Source organism: Astyanax mexicanus, chromosome 5 (genome assembly GCF_023375975.1).
Source record: "Astyanax mexicanus isolate ESR-SI-001 chromosome 5, AstMex3_surface, whole genome shotgun sequence".
NCBI classification, from domain to species: domain Eukaryota; kingdom Metazoa; phylum Chordata; class Actinopteri; order Characiformes; family Acestrorhamphidae; genus Astyanax; species Astyanax mexicanus.
The window spans coordinates 5,448,328-5,467,542 of record NC_064412.1 but is presented as its reverse complement, the minus strand read 5'-3'; the positions used below and the strand labels follow the sequence as shown (position 1 = coordinate 5,467,542).

At 40.0% G+C, this 19,215-nt stretch overlaps 2 protein-coding genes across 2 annotated transcripts; both read right to left on the bottom strand.

The window, feature by feature from the left end:
* Positions 1-786: 786 nt before the first annotated feature.
* Positions 787-3,426, bottom strand: LOC111193685 (adenosine receptor A1-like). The gene is made up of 2 exons (XM_049479524.1): positions 3,070-3,426; positions 787-1,986 (listed from the first exon to the last, which is right to left on the bottom strand). The coding sequence occupies exons 1-2, from the start codon at positions 3,399-3,401 to the stop codon at positions 1,305-1,307; spliced, it is 1,014 nt and encodes a 337-aa protein (XP_049335481.1). The 5' UTR covers positions 3,402-3,426; the 3' UTR covers positions 787-1,304.
* An 11,063-nt stretch (positions 3,427-14,489) lies between these two features.
* On the bottom strand, positions 14,490-18,602 carry LOC125802243 (adenosine receptor A1-like). The gene is made up of 3 exons (XM_049479624.1): positions 18,331-18,602; positions 16,075-16,573; positions 14,490-14,495 (listed from the first exon to the last, which is right to left on the bottom strand). The coding sequence occupies exons 1-3, from the start codon at positions 18,600-18,602 to the stop codon at positions 14,490-14,492; spliced, it is 777 nt and encodes a 258-aa protein (XP_049335581.1).
* Between the last annotated feature and the right edge of the window lie 613 nt (positions 18,603-19,215).

Genomic DNA, 19,215 nt, shown 5'->3' with positions numbered 1-19,215 from the left:
CACGCACATCATATAGAAATAAACTAGGGCTGTTTGCTATAAAACACAGTTCTCTTCCTCCTGGTCTATTTGGCAGATTATTATAACTTTGTGCGACTGGTTTAAAACTGTCATTTTGAACATTTCAGAAGACCTGGTCTACTTGGGTTTATGCAGGTGAAAACTCTGGACTTTCCCTCTACAAATACAGACATTTTTAGGCTTCAGTCGATGGCAGTCTACTGTAGGGGTGTTTTAAAGAAAAAAAAAGATTTTTCGATTTAAATCATTAAAACATTTGAATGATCTAATATTGATTCATATAAACCCAATATCTATCCTCAGAATTAGCTCTTTTCCCCATATATGTGTACAGTTTTAATGTCTTGCGTTTTATCTCACGAGGATATCCTTTTTCAAGCCCTCTGGCTGGGTGATCAGTTAAACTGGAGCACAGTGGACTGGAGTCAGCATTGCAGAGGAGTTTCTATAAAAATGTAGGTAATTTCCTCCTGTATTTTTACTCACTGCTGCATGTGTTTATCAAACTAGTACATTTAACACTGTTTTAAGCTGTTTTCCTGTGTTTTTTTCACCTGTACGTTATATAAAGTAAGACCAGACTGGGTGAATCTACTGTTAGCTTAGCGGGTTAGCCAAATCACCGGTTAAGCTAATCCACCTTTAGCCGCGGCCGACGGCTAAGCTAACTCCCACCGGTGCGCTAACAGCGTCAGGCAGCCATACAGTGGGACAGGTTTAACTATTAGAGACAGAGGCTCTTATTATGGGGGAGAAGCGCTCCGTTTAGACCGGCTGGTTTTTCCATTGAATTAAATAAAGTTTAATCTCTTAACATTTTTTATTTAGCTTGTTGTGTTTTTATTATCACTGTGCTTATTATACTATCACATCTGAACTAGTGTATGTGGGTACATTTCACACTTTTATTTGCAAATAAAAAAGAAATGTATGAAGCATGTTATGTTTATGTTTTATGTAATTAAAATGTCAGTATATATGTTCATACAGCGTTGCTGAACGATGGCTTCTGAAGCCTCATTAATGTTCTGGAACCACGTTATGTTTTACCCACACATAAATATTTGAGTAAAGTGGCCAGTGTCGCAATTAACTAAGCTAAATCTATATAATATAAACACTAATATTTTAATAATGAAAGTTTGAGTGTTCCTCGTATAATAACAACATTTCATATCCAAACTACAATTTTTATTGTAACTAAAATGTTCCTAAATAGATCAAACCAGGACCTTGTGAATCGGAATTGAATCGAACTGAGAAATCAGAGACGATACCCTCCCCTAGTCTACTGCTCTTGATTTTGCTTTTTTATGTATTTTATGTGGTGCTGTTTTTGTGCTGTTGTCTGTATTTGTCTGTGCATTATTTGGATCATTCTGCTGCTGTGCTCTACAGTGGAAGAATCTCACCCACAGCTCCCTAAAAGCCTTGTTTATCATGGGGATCCTAAATGAATATACTACAGGATTTACAGCTGAACTAGCATGAGACAGAAGGACACCAACGTGCATAACAGAAGAGGGCACTGTTTCATTTCCATAATATAGTTTTACAGTGTGCATGAGGAATAGAGGAAACCAACAGACAGCAAACAGAACATAGACCAGAGCCAGTGAAGCAGCCAGTCTCTGTTCCTTTAGGTAATTGGTGCCGGACTCTATGCGATCACCGATTTGAGCTCTTAACTGCCTTCTAGTGGTCAGAAAGATGTAACAGTACAAGCCGGTCACTATCGCAAACACAGGAAGGAAAGAGCTGAAGAAAAGGAGTTTTACTAGATATGAAGTGGAAACCACAGTGAAGAAGTGGCATTTAAAGCTGGTGGAGTTTGAATGAGCTGCACTGTCCAAGTTGTCCAAGTTGTTCCATCCAAACATAGGAACAAAACTGATTAATGCAGCCATGAACCAGCAGAGTGTGACCACGATCCAGGAGCGTTTTACAGTGACTGTAGTCTTATACCTGTTAAAGAAAGGAAAAACAGAAGCGTTTTTGTTCTGATTCTTTCATGACAAGAACAGCTTAGAGCAAATGTGTAAAACTACTGGATTCAAAATACACTGTAAAACCCAATAAGTTGACTAAACTCAAAACTTTTGTTGTAACCGATTACCTAATAAATTTTAAGTTCATGTAATATAATCTTTATGTACAATGAACAATGTACATACTACAACTACAATGAATGAGCTATCTATCTAATTTATTTACCAGCTTCTGGGTTTACAGTTTAATAGTAAAAGTAATCTAAGATGAAAAAAATATCATGCCAATCCACAAGGTCCTATAGTGCACCCCCCACCCCCCCCACCCCCCCCCACCCCCACAAAAAAAAAAATCTAAAAGCCATAATGACTACAATGTTATATTAAAATATTTTACAGCTCTGGAAATAAATAAGAGACCACCTAAAATGATGAGGTTCTTTGGTTTTACCCAATTGAAAACCTCTAGAATATAATCACAAACCATCAAACCAAGCTGAACTGCTTGAATTTTTGCACCTGGAGTAAAGCAGCATAAAGTTTTCCAAAAGCAGTGTGCAAGACTGGTGGAGGATAACATGATGCCAATATGCATGCAAACTGTAATTTAAAACCCAGTGTTATTCCTCCAAATATTGATTTCTGAACTCTTTCTTTGTATTATTTAAGGTCTCAAAGCTCTGCATCTTTCTCATTTTCAGCAAATAAATGCTCTAAATGACAATATTTTGGTTTGGAATTTGGGAGAAATGTTGTCTGTCAATGTTCATTTTACTCAAACATAAACCTATAAATAGCAAAATCTGAGAAACTGATTCAGAAACTGAAGTAGTCATCGTCATCAATTTGGGATGCACTAGGCTGTTCCCTATTTCAGCTGCATATATGCCCATTTCAAATGAATGTATTTAAATACAATGTAAATATATTAAAGAAGCTTAGTTGGATGTTTGTAAGACATCTGGATAATAATTACTCTGGTAAATAATAGATAGAACCAACATTTCTACTTAAGCAAGGTATTATAAGCAAGTAAGTACTTTGTTACTTGATAACTCACGTGAGAGGGATGTGCACACGGAGAAAGCGGTCCACTGTGATGGCCAGGAGTAAGGTGACGGATGCCATCTCTATCATTATTCGATTACAGCACATGAAAAGGCAGCCATAAAAGGAGATCTTCATACGAATGTCCACCAGCACACCCAGAGGAATGGCCACCGACCCCACTAGAAAATCAGCCACTGCGAGAGCTGTGATGAAGCAGAATGTAGGTTTTCTGAGGGAGCTGCCTGCCCTCACTGCCCAGATCACCAGACCATTTCCCAGGCAGCACACCACAGCAACGACCACTTCAAGAGGTAAGAAGATCCACACAGCACTCTCACTCATCGTGAGAGAAAGAGATCAAGAGTGTCAGGGGTGATGTTGACAATTGAGTGTAGCCCTGATTTTTACTTCCCTGTTACATTACTTCAAAGTAAAGTCCGCATATGAAAGCATGCATTTCCGTTAGTAAGCATACACAGGAAATGACATTAGAGTGGTCTGAGGTCTAAGCACCATGAGTGAGAACCAGATGAGACAGATTACCAGATTATAAGAATAAATATCTGATTGTTTGATTGCCTGTGCATGCATTCATAACCTCGAGGCTGGATTACTGCAATGCGTTTGATCACATTACACCTATACTTTCATCCCTACACTGGCTACCTGTTAAATTTCGTATAGATTATAATAAATCCCTCAATGGTCTGGCCCCACATTATCTAGAGAAACTACTTACACCTTATAATCCGCCACGTTCACTCCGCTCCCAAGACGCTGGCCTGTTATTAGTCCTGCGTATTAAAAAAAACTATGCAGGAGGAAGAGCTTTCTTTTATAAAGCTCCCCAACTTTGGAACAACCTCCCTATTAATATACGGGACTCAGACACACTCTCAATCTTTAAATCTAGACTCAAAACATTTCTATTTGCTCAAGCTTTTGAATAATATCCGATCGCATTTTCTGTAATTTTTCTCTTACTGTTGCCCTTCTAACTATTTCTCTTACAGCTTATCCAGCAAATATAAACCCAACCCTGACCTAATCATCTGCTTTCTCTTTCTCTCCCCATGTCCTGAGCTGCTGCCTCCAAGTGCCCATCCCACTCCAGCAGAGTTTTATAAAACCATTCTAACCCCTTTTTCTTCCCTCCCCTCTCTGTTCTCTCTCTCTATCTTTCTCACATGTGCTGAGATGCCCGGCCGGTCTGCCTGGATGTGTCCGTCTGTGGTTCCAGCTTTCAGGAATCAGCCCTGTCCTTCTACTCAGAATTATTACACAGCCCTTCTAACTCCTGCTTTTTTCTCTTTCTTTCCTTTCTGTTTTCTCTATCTATCTTTATTACATGTATGGAGATGCCCTGTTCGTGATGTTCCCAGCCTGGCTCTCCACTGCCACTGTGTTGTACTTCGGCTCTGCAGCCCTGCACTGATTAACATTAACACACTCAGTATCTGTTTCTGTATTAGCCATAGCTCTATAGTATTGCCATCGCATTTGTATAGTCATAGATTAGTACCTGCTATAGCTATAGCTCATTCTCTGTACTGTTTTGTTCTGTTATTTGTTTGTTGTTTGTTATTTGATTGTACTGAGCGGGTCGACCCGTGTAGGATGGGTTCCTCTGACTGAGTCTTGGTTCCTTCCAAGGTTTCTTCCTCTTAAAGGGAGTTTTTCCTTGCCACTGTGCCACCATAAAAATTGGCATCCCTCTGGTGCTGTTCATAAGATGCGTGGACCTGTTTTTCCTGTAAAGCTGCTTTGTGATAAGTTTTGTTGTAAAAAGTGCTATATAAATAAAATTGCAAATTTAAATTTAAATTGAATAGAGCAGCTGTTGGCCAGTTGCTAAACATAACATAGTAAGTTCAGAGATGTCAAGAAACAAAGTACAAATAATTAATTAGCTTACTTAAGTAGAAATGTTGGTTATTTATACTTTATTGGAGTAATTATTTTTACATTTACACACAATTATCTAAACTATCTACTCCTTACATTATAAAAATAGCCTTGTTTCTCCTATTTGATTTCAGCTTGTTTTTATTACGGCTTCTCATTGTTCAATAAAACCTCTATACAGATAAATCTCTTCATCCAGATAGACTGAATCTGATTGTGATTGGATGTAGAGAAGTATAAACATATAACCTTCTGAGTCCTGTGAAACACAGTCTGCTTAAACTAATACCAACAAAAATATATATGTTTGTGTGGCAAGAGAGAGTAAGAATACTAATAAATATTTATAGTAAATAGTGCACGACTACGCCACCTAAGGGAATTTCACCCCTAGGAAATATAACTGGCCCTTAAAGCCAAGAAAATTAAAGACACGCAGATCTAGAACACTTTGAGACCAGAGACGGAGTTCCAAATATTTAAACACAATTTTATTAACAATTATTTTTAAAACATTCACACACACACACAAACACTGGACAGACAAATTAATATTAAGACTCAGGCCAGGACTGGACTGAGGGCTTACCGCGGCAGAAAGGAGCAGAAAAAGGATACGAGGTCACCTACACTACACACACCACACGTGACTGCACTGCATATCTCAAACACCAAGTGCTCTACACTACAGAATGGTGAAAAGATACTCCACACCCCAAGCTCTGTCGCTTTGGCCCACAGCTCCTGTCCAGCCAAAAAAGAAACAAAATTAAGTATGGCAAATGGTAGAGGGGAGAGACCACTAATAATTTTACCAGAACTATATTTCAAATTAAAACTACACAATTAATTACGACAACTATATAAAAGAGAAAAACACTTATCTTATTTAGTCCTGGTCTCTCGCAGCCCCTCTTTACCACACCACAGTACAACCACCACACACACACACACACACACACAGTTCTGCTAAACAGAAGAAAGAGAAGAAAGTCCAAATAACCAAAATTAACCCAAATTAAAGTAATCCAAACACAAAATACAAAAATCAGGAAAGTGCAGTCGACTGACTGCACTAATCTTCAAAATAAAATAATCCCACCAAATTAACCAACACTCAAACTCAAATTATAAAGAAATCAAATATATGAAACAAATGAGAAATACTTAATAAATGACAAGACACCAAATCATAAATGAGAAAGTAGTCAATAAGAAATCAACCCTAATTCCATACAAAACAAAAAGAAGCCACAGATAGTTAGGGTTGATAACGCAAAGCAAAATTATAAAAATAGAATACAAACTCAGGCAAAACAGAAACCAAATTTAAACAAAGATATAATAATCCAAAACAAAGAATGAATAAGACAGAAAATAGCAAAAGAAAATTAACAACAAAAATAGAGAAACAAAACAGCAGCACTGTGAGAAGCTAAAAGCCACAATCAGCACAGTCTGGGTGAGAAAACAGCATGCAGTTTCCCCAAACAATCAGGGTTAGAGTGCAGAGAGCAGACAACACCACTGGCAATCACAGCTGGTGCAGCAAACAGCAGCTAGCAGAAAATGGCACGGCAGACACAGGAAATGGCCACAGCAGACGATCAGCTACAGCACGGCAACAGCACAGCCACACGGCCGCTATCCCTTATGAAACTGAAAGTGAAACTAGACCCACAAGAGCACAATACAACGCTGCTGGGCCGGCAAAACAGCCGAAAATCTTCAAGTCTTCTTTGGAAGTGAGCCAAAAACCGCGCTAAATCAACCAAGCTGAATGCCGCTGGACCGGAAGTGAGACGCTCCGGGAGAGAGAGGAGTGGGGGACAGGAAGCGCACACCAAATAAGGGTCCCCCATCTATATATAGGGGATAGAAATCCCGCCCAGCACCTTAAAGCTGGGGTAAACAAAACCCCTCCTGCTACATTTGCATGGTTTTATTGAACACAACATGTTAACATTCACAGTGAGGGTGGAAAAAGTATAAAAACCCCTTGGCTAATGACTTTTCTAAGAGCTAGTTGGAGCCAGGATGTGATGAGATTAAAATGTGTGTTGGTTAAAGCTGTCCTGCCCTTTAAAAAAAACACACACCAGTTTTGAGTTTGCTGTTCTTAAGGAGCATTGCTTGATGTGAATCATGCCTCGCACAAAAGAGCTCTCAGAAGGCCTACGTTCAAGAATTCTTGACTTGCATGAAGCTGGAAAGGGTTCTAAATGTGTCATGAATCTTGATGTTCATGTGTCCATGGTAAGACAGACGGTCTACAAATGGAGAAAGTTCAGCTCTGTTGCTACTCTCTCTGGTCATCCTGTAAAGATGACTGCAAGAGCACAGCGCAGAATGATCAATGAGGTGAGGAAGAATCCTACAGTGTCAGCTAAAGACTGGGTATGGTTGTAACACTTTTTGCTTTAGCACCTGTAACTCACTGAATTTTACCTATACCTATATTTTAACTATACACACATGTTTTCTACGAACGGCCTCAATTCAAATCTCTCCATGATAACCATAGACCTGGAGAGTTGATGTCAAATACATGGTGTTCCTTTGTTAGAACCTACCCCATTACCAGGGTAGGTTGTAACACATGCTGAGGTAAGTTGTAACAATTAGACAAAAGAAACAAAACCAGAGGCCACTTCCTGAAATGTGGCTGGGGTGCCGCTTTATAAAGAATGTGAAACAGTCAGGCCCTGCCATCTGCTTCTCATCCCATGTTTATGCGTGTTTAATGATATATACTACTGCCAGTTGATATGCAAACTTTCTGACCTAAAACAAGCGGAATAGAAAACCTCAGTTCATAGACACAAAACAAAATAGTATTCAGTTATCCTTGGCTCTCCAGTGCCTAACCTGTCATAAGCTTACATCACCCAGAGTGAGTCCATAATACAGGTAAGCTGCCTGAGACCATTTTCATCCACTTTCCTTCTTATTATTGAATAATTAACACTGACCTTAATTGAGGCTTTAGTGAGACCTGCAGTTCTTTAAATGTTGTTCAGGGTTCTTTTGGGATCTCCTGGATGAGTTGTTCATCCAGGGTGAGTGACGCAACTTCCGGCCTGCGTACCTGCTTGCTGTTTGTTTAGCTCCTCTCCGTTTTAGCTATTTGTTTACGTTTTCTACTACTTATTAACTTTTAACCGTCTTATAACCTTCCTAAACTTATAAAATCCCTCAGGTAGCCATTATTTTTGTGTTATTTATCGATTTTTGCCGTTTTTTTGTGTGTTTTGTGCTTACTTCGAGGTAATGGCGTGTGCGGAGGATCGTGCTCTCCTGACACTTAGCGAGGAGCTCGTCCGTCTGGATCAGCAGAACCACCGCCTGCTCGAGAGGCAGTCGGAGCTCCACAGGCAGAGGACGAGGCTGGAGGAATCCCGCGACACCGCCTTCGCGGCCGTCTCCAACCCGGTGCTGCCGGCGCGGCGGACCCCGGCGGTCGTTTGCTTCACCCCCGCTCCGGGAGGGGCCTGGGAGCGGCAGCGCGGCCGAGGAAAGTGGGTTTCCCCCCTACCTTCTCAGCCGGATTTTGCCTCCGCAAACCGGTTTGAGGTCCTCAGCTCGTCGCCGTCGCCTCCTTCACCTCCCCCAGCCCCGAGGAAAACAGATAAGGGCAGTACCCTCATTGTCGGAGATTCCATTGTTAGGCATTTAAAGGTGTCTAACGCTAAGAGTAATGCTGCAGTGTCGTGTTTTCCAGGAGCTCGGGTCCTGGACGTCGCCCGGCGGCTTCCTACGGTGCTTCGGCATCGCGGGGACCCCGGCACCGTCATCCTGCATGTGGGTACCAACGACACGTCCGCCCGGCGCAGTGAGGTCCTGAAGGAGCACTTTCGCACTCTTCTGGACACCGCTCGCAGACTGACCCGCGCCCGCCTCCTCATCTCTGGTCCGATGCCCACCTACCGCCTCGGGAGCCAGCCGTTCAGCCGCCTCTACGCTCTCCACTGCTGGCTGCGGGACTGGTGCTCTGCTAGTGGAGTTGGCTACGTGGACAACTGGGAGAGTTTTCGGGAACGTCCAGCCCTCTTCCACCGAGACGGGCTTCACCCCAGCCGCCTGGGATCCACCGTCCTCTCTGGTAACATTGAGGCGGTGCTACGCCGGGACTGACTGGCTCTAACCAGTCATACCGGCCAGGTTAGTGGTCTAAGTAATGGGCAGTTTAGTAATATACATTGTTCTAATGAGTTATCTTGCCACTTTCCTGTGCATAAGGCTGTGAGTTTTAATTATGTGCCTTTTTCAGATACAAGTGCATTTTTACCTTGTAGGATTGTCTGTCCCCCGTGTCGCTCGAAACCGAAAAACTCAGAAAATCTGTTTTAATAATCTTATTAAAATTAAAACAACAGCATCCGTCTCTCAGAGTACCAGCAGCGTCCGTATGAAACTAGGGCTATTAAATATAAGATCGCTAGCACCAAAATCTGTTATTGTTAATGATATTATTACTGATAATCACCTTACTGCACTATGTCTGTGTGAAACCTGGATTAAACCTGATGAATATATCGCTTTAAATGAGTCTACCCCCCAGGTTTTAGCTATTTCAGTTACCCACGCAGCTCTGGTCGTGGCGGCGGTGTTGCCACAATCTATGACTCAATGTTAGGTATATCTCAAAACTCACAAATGGATGCTAAGTCGTTTGAAGTTCTTAGTCTTAAAGTAGCAGGCCCGTCTCCTGCTTCCAAAACGCAGCATTCGTTTCTGCTTATAACACTGTATCGTCCTCCTGGACCATACTCAAATTTTATTAGTGAATTTGCTGACTTTCTAGCAGCAGTAATTCTTCTTTCTGATAAGATCATAATTGTTGGAGACTTTAATATCCACTTTGAAAAGGACCAGGATCCACTAAAAATTGCATTTAAATCAGTTTTAGATGCTCTAGGCTTTAAACAAAATGTAATTGGCCCCACTCACCGATGTAGTCATACATTAGACTTAGTTTTGACACTGGGTATTGAGGCTGAGAATATAGTTACTCTTTCTCAACATGACTCAATATCCGATCATTATCTAATTATGTTTGAAATAGTTTTTAATCAAAATATCCTCCTCCCGCCCCGCTATATCAGCAAGCGTAAAATAACAACCGCAATTGCTAATGAATTTGTAAATAAACTCCCCGACTTAACCATCTCCCTTCCGTCCTATGAGCATGATCTCGAGCACAAAACAGAAAATCTACAAACTGTGCTTCGCTCTAACCTTGACCGCGTAGCGCCGACAAAAATAAAACAAATCAGGGATAAAAAGCTAGCACCGTGGTATAATGACCACACACGTACATTAAAACAAACCGCTCGTAACTTTGAACGTAAATGGCGACACACAAAACTAGAATTTTTCCGGCTAGCATGGCAGCATAGTCTCACAGACTACAAAAAAGCCCTAATTAAAACAAAATCCCAGTATATTTCATCGCTTATTGAGAAAAATAGAGACAATCCTAGATTCCTTTTCACTACTGTGGCTAAACTCACCGGCAGTCAAAAACAAACTAGCTCCGTTATCCCTGTCGACATTAATAGTAATGATTTCATGAAGTTCTTTGATGATAAAATTAATAGCATTAGACAAAAAATTCAGTATCACCCCCAAAATTTACTTATAGATATCGATGAATGCTGCTCCAGCTCTGAGACACACCTAGAGTGTTTCAGTCCGGTTACAGAAAAAGATTTACTTAGTGTAATTAACTCATCAAAATCAACATCATGTATATTAGATCCAGTACCCACACAATTATTGAAACAGGCACTGCCAAAGGTGGGAAAATCATTACTAGAAATAGTAAATTCATCCCTTAGCATGGGCTACGTACCCAATTCTTTTAAATTGGCGGTCATTAAGCCCATTATCAAAAAGCCAAATCTGGACCCCCGCGAGCTTGCTAATTATAGACCAATTTCTAATCTTTCCTTTATAGCCAAAATCCTAGAAAAAATTGTGTTTAACCAGCTGCACTTGTATCTACAAAGTAATAGTATGCATGAGGTTTTTCAATCTGGATTTAGACAAAACCATAGTACTGAAACAACTCTACTTAGAGTAACTAATGATTTACTTTCAGCTCTTGATAGGGGCAGTACTGCCATCCTTGTACTGCTAGATCTAAGTGCTGCCTTTGACACCATAGATCACGCTATTTTACTTGATAGGTTAGACAATCTTATAGGAATTAAAGGATCAGCCCTCACCTGGTTCAGATCTTATCTGAGAGATCGATTCCAGTGTGTTTACTTAAATAACGAATGCTCTTATCAGTCTAGAGTAAAATATGGTGTCCCTCAAGGATCAATTCTGGGTCCATTACTCTTTACTCTTTATATGCTACCACTGGGTAAAATTATCCGTAGGCATGGTATTAACTTTCACTGCTATGCTGATGACACGCAACTTTACATATCTGCTAAACCCAACGAGGAGCTCTGTACAAATCAAATAACAGACTGTATTAAAGACATTAAAAATTGGATGACACACAACTTTCTCTTACTTAATTCTGATAAAACTGAGGTCCTTCTATTAGGTCCTAATATTGATAAAAACATAAATGTTAATACTGTAGACATAGATGGTCACTTAATTATACCTGGTAAAACTGTGAGAAACCTTGGGGTCATCTTTGACCCAATTCTTTCGTTTGATGCTCACATATGTAGCATAGTCAAAATTGCATTCTTCCACTTAAGAAATATAGCTAAAATCCGCAGTATACTCTCTCTGGAAGATGCTGAGAAGCTGGTACATGCATTCATAACCTCCAGGCTGGACTACTGCAACGCGTTGTTGGCTGGAAGTCCACATAAATTACTCCATAAACTCCAGCTAGTTCAGAATGCAGCCGCAAGAGTGCTTACCAGAGCTAGAAAGTTTGATCACATTACACCTATTCTTTCATCCCTACACTGGCTACCTGTTAGATTTTGTATAGATTATAAAATACTTCTCCTGACGTATAAATCCCTCAATGGTCTGGCCCCGCATTATCTACAGGAACTCCTTACTCCTTACAATCCGCCGCGTTCACTCCGCTCCCAAGACGCTGGCCTGCTATTAGTCCCGCGTATTAGAAAAAACTATGCAGGAGGAAGAGCGTTCTTTTATAAAGCTCCCCAACTTTGGAATAGCCTCCCTATTAATATATGGGACTCAGACACACTCTCAATCTTTAAATCTAGACTCAAAACATTTCTATTTGCTCAAGCTTTTGAGTAATGTCTCATTACAATTTTCTTCCTCTTACAGCTTATCCAGCAAATATAAACCCTGTCCTAATCATCTGCTTTCTCTTTCTCTCCCCATGTCCTGAGCTGCTGCTACCAGTGCCCATCCCACTCCAGCAGAGTTTTATAAAACCATTCTAACCCCTTTTTCTTCCCTCCCCTCTCTGTTCTCTCTCTCTGTCTTTCTCACATGTGCTGAGACGCCTGGCCGGCCGGTCTTCCTGGATGTGTCCGTCTGTGGTTCCAGCTTTCAGGAATCAGCCCTGTCCTTCTACTCATCAGAATTATTTCACAACCCTTCTAACTCCTGCTTTTTGTTTCTCTCTCTTTCCTTTCTGTTTTCTCTATCTATCTCTTTTACATGTATGGAGATGCTGTTCCTGATGTTCCCAGCCTGGCTCTCCACTGCCCGCTGTGTTGTTCTCCGGCTCTGCAACCCTGCACTGATTACCATTAACACACTCAGTATCTGTTTCTGTATTAGCCATAGCTCTATAGTTTGTGCCCATCACATTCTTATATTCATAAATTAGTACCTGTTATATTAGCCATAGTTCACATTAATTCTCTGTACTGTTTTTGTTCTGTTATTTGTTTGTTGTTTGTTTGTACTGAGCGGGTCAACCCGAGTAGGATGGGTTCCTCGGAGTCTTGGTTCCTTCCAAGGTTTCTTCCTCTTAAAGGGAGTTTTTCCTTGCCACTGTGTCACCATAAAATTGGCATCTCTGTGGTGCTGCTCATAAGAGGCGTGGACCTGTTTTTCCTGTAAAGCGGCTTTGTGACAACCTTTGTTGTAAAAAGCGCTATATAAATAAAATTGAATTGAATTGAATTGAATTGTTCATGCCCTTTTGGAGCAATTTTGGTCGGCCGGTCACTCCTGGGAAGGTTCGCCAGTGTTCCATGTTTTCTCCATTAGTGAATAATAGTGAATCACTGTGGTTCTCTGGAGTCCCAACGCTTTAGAAATGACTTTATAACCTTTTCCAGACTGATAGATGATCAATGGCTTTGTTTTCTCATCTGGTTCTGAATTTATTCAGATCAGGGTAAAATGTGCTGCTTTTTGAGATTCAGGTTCTATTTAAGTGATTTTTTTTTATTTTATAGGTATGGCAGTAATCAGGTCTGTCAAATAGTTTTTGCTGCTCCTGTTACACAGTGAAGATCACTGGCCTCTCAGCTCGTGCAGTGATTTGCAGTATCTGCTGATCTGAGTGTTATATGGAATATCCCATGGGCCTTTGCAACCGATATGACTGACTTGCCTTTTTTGTGACCTCATCAGAAGTTTTTTTTAACATTTGCAGGCAAACATATGTCAGTCTTTTTGTCATTTTGACAGAAAAACTACTATTTAATGTAACATAATTCACATGGTTGTATCTGCAATAATATACGTACTAAACAAAATATAGTCTTTTGATTATTCCAATCCAAACATAGGAATAAAACTTAGAACAGCAGCAGTGAACCAGCAAAGTGCGACAACAATCCATGATCTCTTCCGGGTGACTGTAGACTTATACCTGTACAGAAATAAGAAAAAGTGATTGTATTTGATTAATGACAAAACTTTGATGTCAAAATGAATTAAACATCAAAACACTAATACACTATTGCATTATTCAAAGAAATTATCACATTTTTAGTTTTCACATTTTAACTATCACAATTGACGGCTGAGGCACTAAATCTAAGTTATCAACATTAACATTTTCATATAAAATTATAGTCATTATGGCCTTTTGAAAAATGTGTTTGGAAACGGTATTTTTCCCCTTACATTTTAAACACTAGTATCTATACTTCTACCTACAGAGTAATAAATGTGAATATTTTTAACATCATTGAGTAAATTTAACTACTTACTTTCAAATTTACAGTAGAAATTGGATTTTTAACACTTTTTTCACGCTTGTTTTGTCTGGAAAGTTTGGTTTGAACCAAAATAGCAGGTCTGAAAGGTGCCACTAACCATGTTCTCGACCAACCAAAAGAGGTTGGTACTGTATATGAGGCTATATGACCATACAGCTATATGTGGATTATCATGATTTGTTTTTTATAGCTTAATTGTTCCACTGTTCTCCCCCAAAATCATTAAGGCAAATATATCTTTGTAACACATCATTACTCAGGCCAATCAGAATAATAAGAATAAAACACATTGTGACTGTCACACAAAAATCTCCAAAATATATGCAGATATACTGTATTTTATTTATTCTTATACATTTCTATATACTGGACATATAAACACATTTTACAACTGAAATTAAGAAATGTACACAGACAATTAAATTCCATATTGAAAGAAACAGTTTTATATAATTGTATTTTTGCTAGTATTTCCCATGCCCATTTTGAGCTGAAGCCCATACCCCCCAGACTGCAACTGGTTTAAAACTGTCATTTTGAACATTTCAGAAGATCTGGTCTACTTGGGTTTATGCAGGTGAAAACTCTGGACTTTCCCTCTACAAATACAGACATTTTTAGGCTTCAGTCGATGGCAGTCTACTGTAGGGGTGTTTTAAAGAAAAAAAATATTTTTCGATTTAAATCATTAAAACATTTGAATGATCTAATATTGATTCATATAAACCCAATATCTATCCTTAGAATTAGCTCTTTTCCCCATATATGTGTACAGTTTTAATGTCTTGCGTTTTATCTCATGAGGATATCCTTTTTCAAGCCCTCTGGCTGGGTGATCAGTTAAACTGGAGCACAGTGGACTGGAGTCAGCATTGCGGAGGAGTTTCTGTAAAAATGTAGGTAATTTCCTCCTGTATTTTTACTCACTGCTGCATGTATTTATCAATCTACTACATTTAACACTGTTTTAAGCTGTTTTCCTGTGTTTTTTTCACCTGTACGTTATATAAAGTAAGACCAGACTGGGTGAATCTACTGTTAGCTTAGCGGGTTAGCCAAATCACCGGTTAAGATAATCCCCCTTTAGCCGCGGCCAACGCGCTAAGCTAACTCCCACCGGTGCGCTAACAGCGTCAGGCAGCCATACAGTGGGACAGGTTTAAATATTAGAGACAGAGGCTCTTATTATGGGGGAGAAGCGCTCCGTTTAGACCGGCTGGTTTTTCCATTGAATTAAATAAAGTTTAATCTCTTAACATTTTTTATTTTGCTTGTTGTGTTTTTATTATCACTGTGCTTATTATAGTATCACATCTGAACTAGTGGGTTTGGGTACATTTCACACTTTTATTTGCAAATAAAAAAGAAATGTATGAAGCATGTTATGTTTTTGTTTTATGTAACTAAAATATCAGTATATACATTTATACAATTTATACATTTATACAGCATTGTTAAAAATGATGGCTTCTGAAGCCTCATTAATGTTCTGGAACCACGTTATGTTTTACCCACACGCAAATATTTGAGTAAAGTGGCCAGTGTCGCAATTAACTAAGCTAAATCTATATAATATAAACACTAATATTTTAATAATGGAAGTTTGAGTGTTCCTTGTATAAAAACAACATTCCATATTTAAACTACAATTTTGATTGTAACTAAAACGTTCGTAATTGGATCAAATCAGGACCTTGTGAATCGAAATCAAATCGAACTGGGGAATCAGTGATGATACCCTCCCCTAGTCTACTGCTCTTGATTTTGCCTTTTTATTTGGTGAATTATTTCATTAAATCTTCTGTACATGTGCTTTCTGCTGTGCTGTTTTTGGTGTTGCTGTCTGTATTTGTCTGTACACTATTTGGATCATTATCTTGCTGTGCTCCACAGTGGAATAATCTCACCCAGAGCTTCCTAAAAGCCTTGTTTATCACGGGGATCCTGAATGAATATACTACAGGATTTACAGCTGAACTAGCATGAGACAGAAGGACACCAACGTGCATAACAGAAGAGGGCACTGTTTCATTTCCATAATAGAGTTTTACAGTGTGCATGAGGAACAGAGGAAACCAACAGACAGCAAACAGAACATAGACCAGAGCCAGTGAAGCAGCCAGTCTCTGTTCCTTTAGGTAATTGGTGCCGGACTCTATGCGAACACCTATTTGAGCTCTTAACTGCCTTCTAGTGGTCAGAAAGATGTAACAGTACAAGCCGGTCACTATCGCAAACACAGGAAGGAAAGAGCTGAAGAAAAGGAGTTTTACTACATATGAAGAGGAGACGACAGATAAGAAGTGGCATTTAAAGCTGGTGGAGTTTGAATGAACAGTACTGTCCAAGTTGTCCAAGTTTTCCGAGTTGTTCCATCCAAACATAGGAACAAAACTGATTAATGCAGCCATGAACCAGCAGAGTGTGACCACGATCCAGGAGCGTTTTACAGTGACTGTAGTCTTATACCTGTTAAAGAAAGGAAAAAGAGAATATTTTTGTTCTGATTTTTTCATGCTAAAAACAGTCTTATCGTATACTTTCCTTCCACAAAGACTGATATATTTCAAGTGTTTATTCATTTTAGTTTTGATTATTATAACTGACAGCTAATAAAAACACCACATTCAGTCTTTAAGAAAATTAGAATATTTTGAAAAGGTTCAATATAGAAGACACCTGGTGCCATACTAATCAGCTGATTAACTCAAAACACCTGCCAAGGCCTTGTCTCTCAGTCTTGTTCTGAAGGCCACACAATCATGGGGAAGACTTCTGACTTGACAGCTGTCCAAAAGATGACCATCGACATCTTGCACAAGGAGGGCAAGATACAAAAGGTGATTGCTTAAGAGGCTGGCTGTTCGCAGAGCTCTGTGTCTGAGCACATTAATAGACAGGTGAAGGGACATGAATAATGAAGAAATGTGGTAGAAAAAAGTGTACAAACTATAGGGATAACCGCACCCTGGGAGAGTTGTGAAACAAAACCCATTCAAGAATGAGCAGGAGATTCACAAATGGAGTGGACTGCAGCTGGAGTCAGTGCTTCAAGAACCACCACGAAGAGACGCATGAAAGACATGGGTTTCAGTTGTCGCATTTCTTGTGTCAAGCCACTCTTGAACAACAGACAGCGTAAGAAGCGTCTCGCCTGGGCTAAGGACAAAAAGGACAGGCCTGCTGCTGAGTGGTTCAAAGTTATGCTCTCTGATGAGAGTAAATTTTGCATTTCTTTTGGAAATCAAGGTCCCAGAGTCTGCAGGAAGAGCGGAGAAGCACAGAAACCACGTTGCATGAAGTCCTACTGCTAATTTCCAGCTAACCAGCTCTGTGGGTGCACACACATAGTTTGTAGCAATAGTTTAACAAAAGTACCACAATATAGTTGAATAATCACACACACACAGGTTTTCAATGTTTTTTTCTTAGCGTGGTGAGGGGGAGCCACGTTTGTTTGTCTGTCTTTTCTCTCCTGCAGCACTTCCGGGTGACCAAAGGACCAGAACTCTGGAAGTCAGCTGGCTTTGTAGTGCCTGCCTCGTTATGATCCATGATCTCATCCAATTGCTGTTAATTAAGAGTAAATTAAGGGTTGTGAAGAGACTAGGGTTTTGTAATGTGAACGGATGTGTTGTATGTAATATGTGTAACAATTTGACTATTTGTAAATCTTGCCATTGTTTTGTAAATTGGGAGATTAATGGGGTTTTGTAGGTCTGCAGCTGTTTAGGGTTAATTGTAGGGGAGGGGCTAGTTGGTATTTAAGCCCTTAGAAAGGGGGGTTGGGGTGGCCATTTTGCAACGGCAGTTTGGGTTGTAGTTCTGAGCTGTGCAGTTTGTTTTTCAGACTGGGAAGTTTGTACTTTATGTTAGTTATATGTTTGTTTTCCTTTTGTTAGTTTCATTGGCCTATATTACTTGTAGCACTTTGAAATTTCAACTTTATTTTTGTTCATTTTTGTTGTGTTCATTTGCTCACTTTTGGCACACTCGGACTGTAAATAAACACCTTCCTTGCTTTGGAGTTGCAACTTTTGGCTGTGTCATCATTTTGTCACGGAACCCATGTGACATCAAGTCAAGAGTAAGTATATTAAAGAAGCTTATTTGGATGTTTGTAAGTCGTCTGGATAATAATTACTCTGGTAAATAATAGATAACCAACATTTCTACTTAAACAAAGTATTATAGGCAAGTAAGTACTTTGTTACTTGATAACTCACGTGAGAGGGATGTGCACACGGAGAAAGCGGTCCACTGCAATGGCCAGGAGTAAAGTGACGGATGTCATCTCTATCATTATTAGATCACAGCACATGAAAAGGCAGCCATAAAAGGAGATCTTCATACGAATGTCCACCAGCACACCCAGAGGAATGGCCACCGACCCCACTAGGAAATCAGCCACTGCGAGAGCTGTGATGAAGCAGAATGTAGGTTTTCTGAGGGAGCCGCCTGCCCTCACTGCCCAGATCACCAGAGCATTTCCCAGCATGGGCGTGGTAGTGGGGGGAAAAGTGGACCTGACTACCCAGGGCCCGAGTAGGGAGAGGGGCCCATGAAAATCCTGATTTTTTTTTCACTCACTTTCCTTTGTTTACTGGCATGGATAGGGGCCCATTAACATAGAGGGTGTACAGGGCCCAGAATTTGCTGCTACGCCCCTGTTTCCCAGGCAGCACACCACAGCAACGACCACTTCAAGAGGTAAGAAGATCCATGCAGCACTCTTACCCATCGTGAGAGAAAGAGATCAAGAGTGTCAGGAGTGATGTTGATTATTCAGTGTAGGAATCTGACTTTTACTTCCCTATTACATTACTTCAAAGTAAAGTCCACATATGAAACCGAGCATTTCCGTTAGTAAGCATAAACAGGAAATGTCACTAGAGTGCTTTGAGGCCTAAGCACTGTGTGTGAAAACCAGATGAGACAGCCCGTGGCGGACTTAGCAATTTGGGGGCTCAAGGCGAATTTAGCTTGGGGGCCCATCAATAAAAAAAAATATTGATCAATAAAATACTAAAAATATTTAAAATGAATAAAAAATAATTAATATAAAATAAAAACTCATTTAAAACACAATCAAAAGCTATCTGATAGTGTGC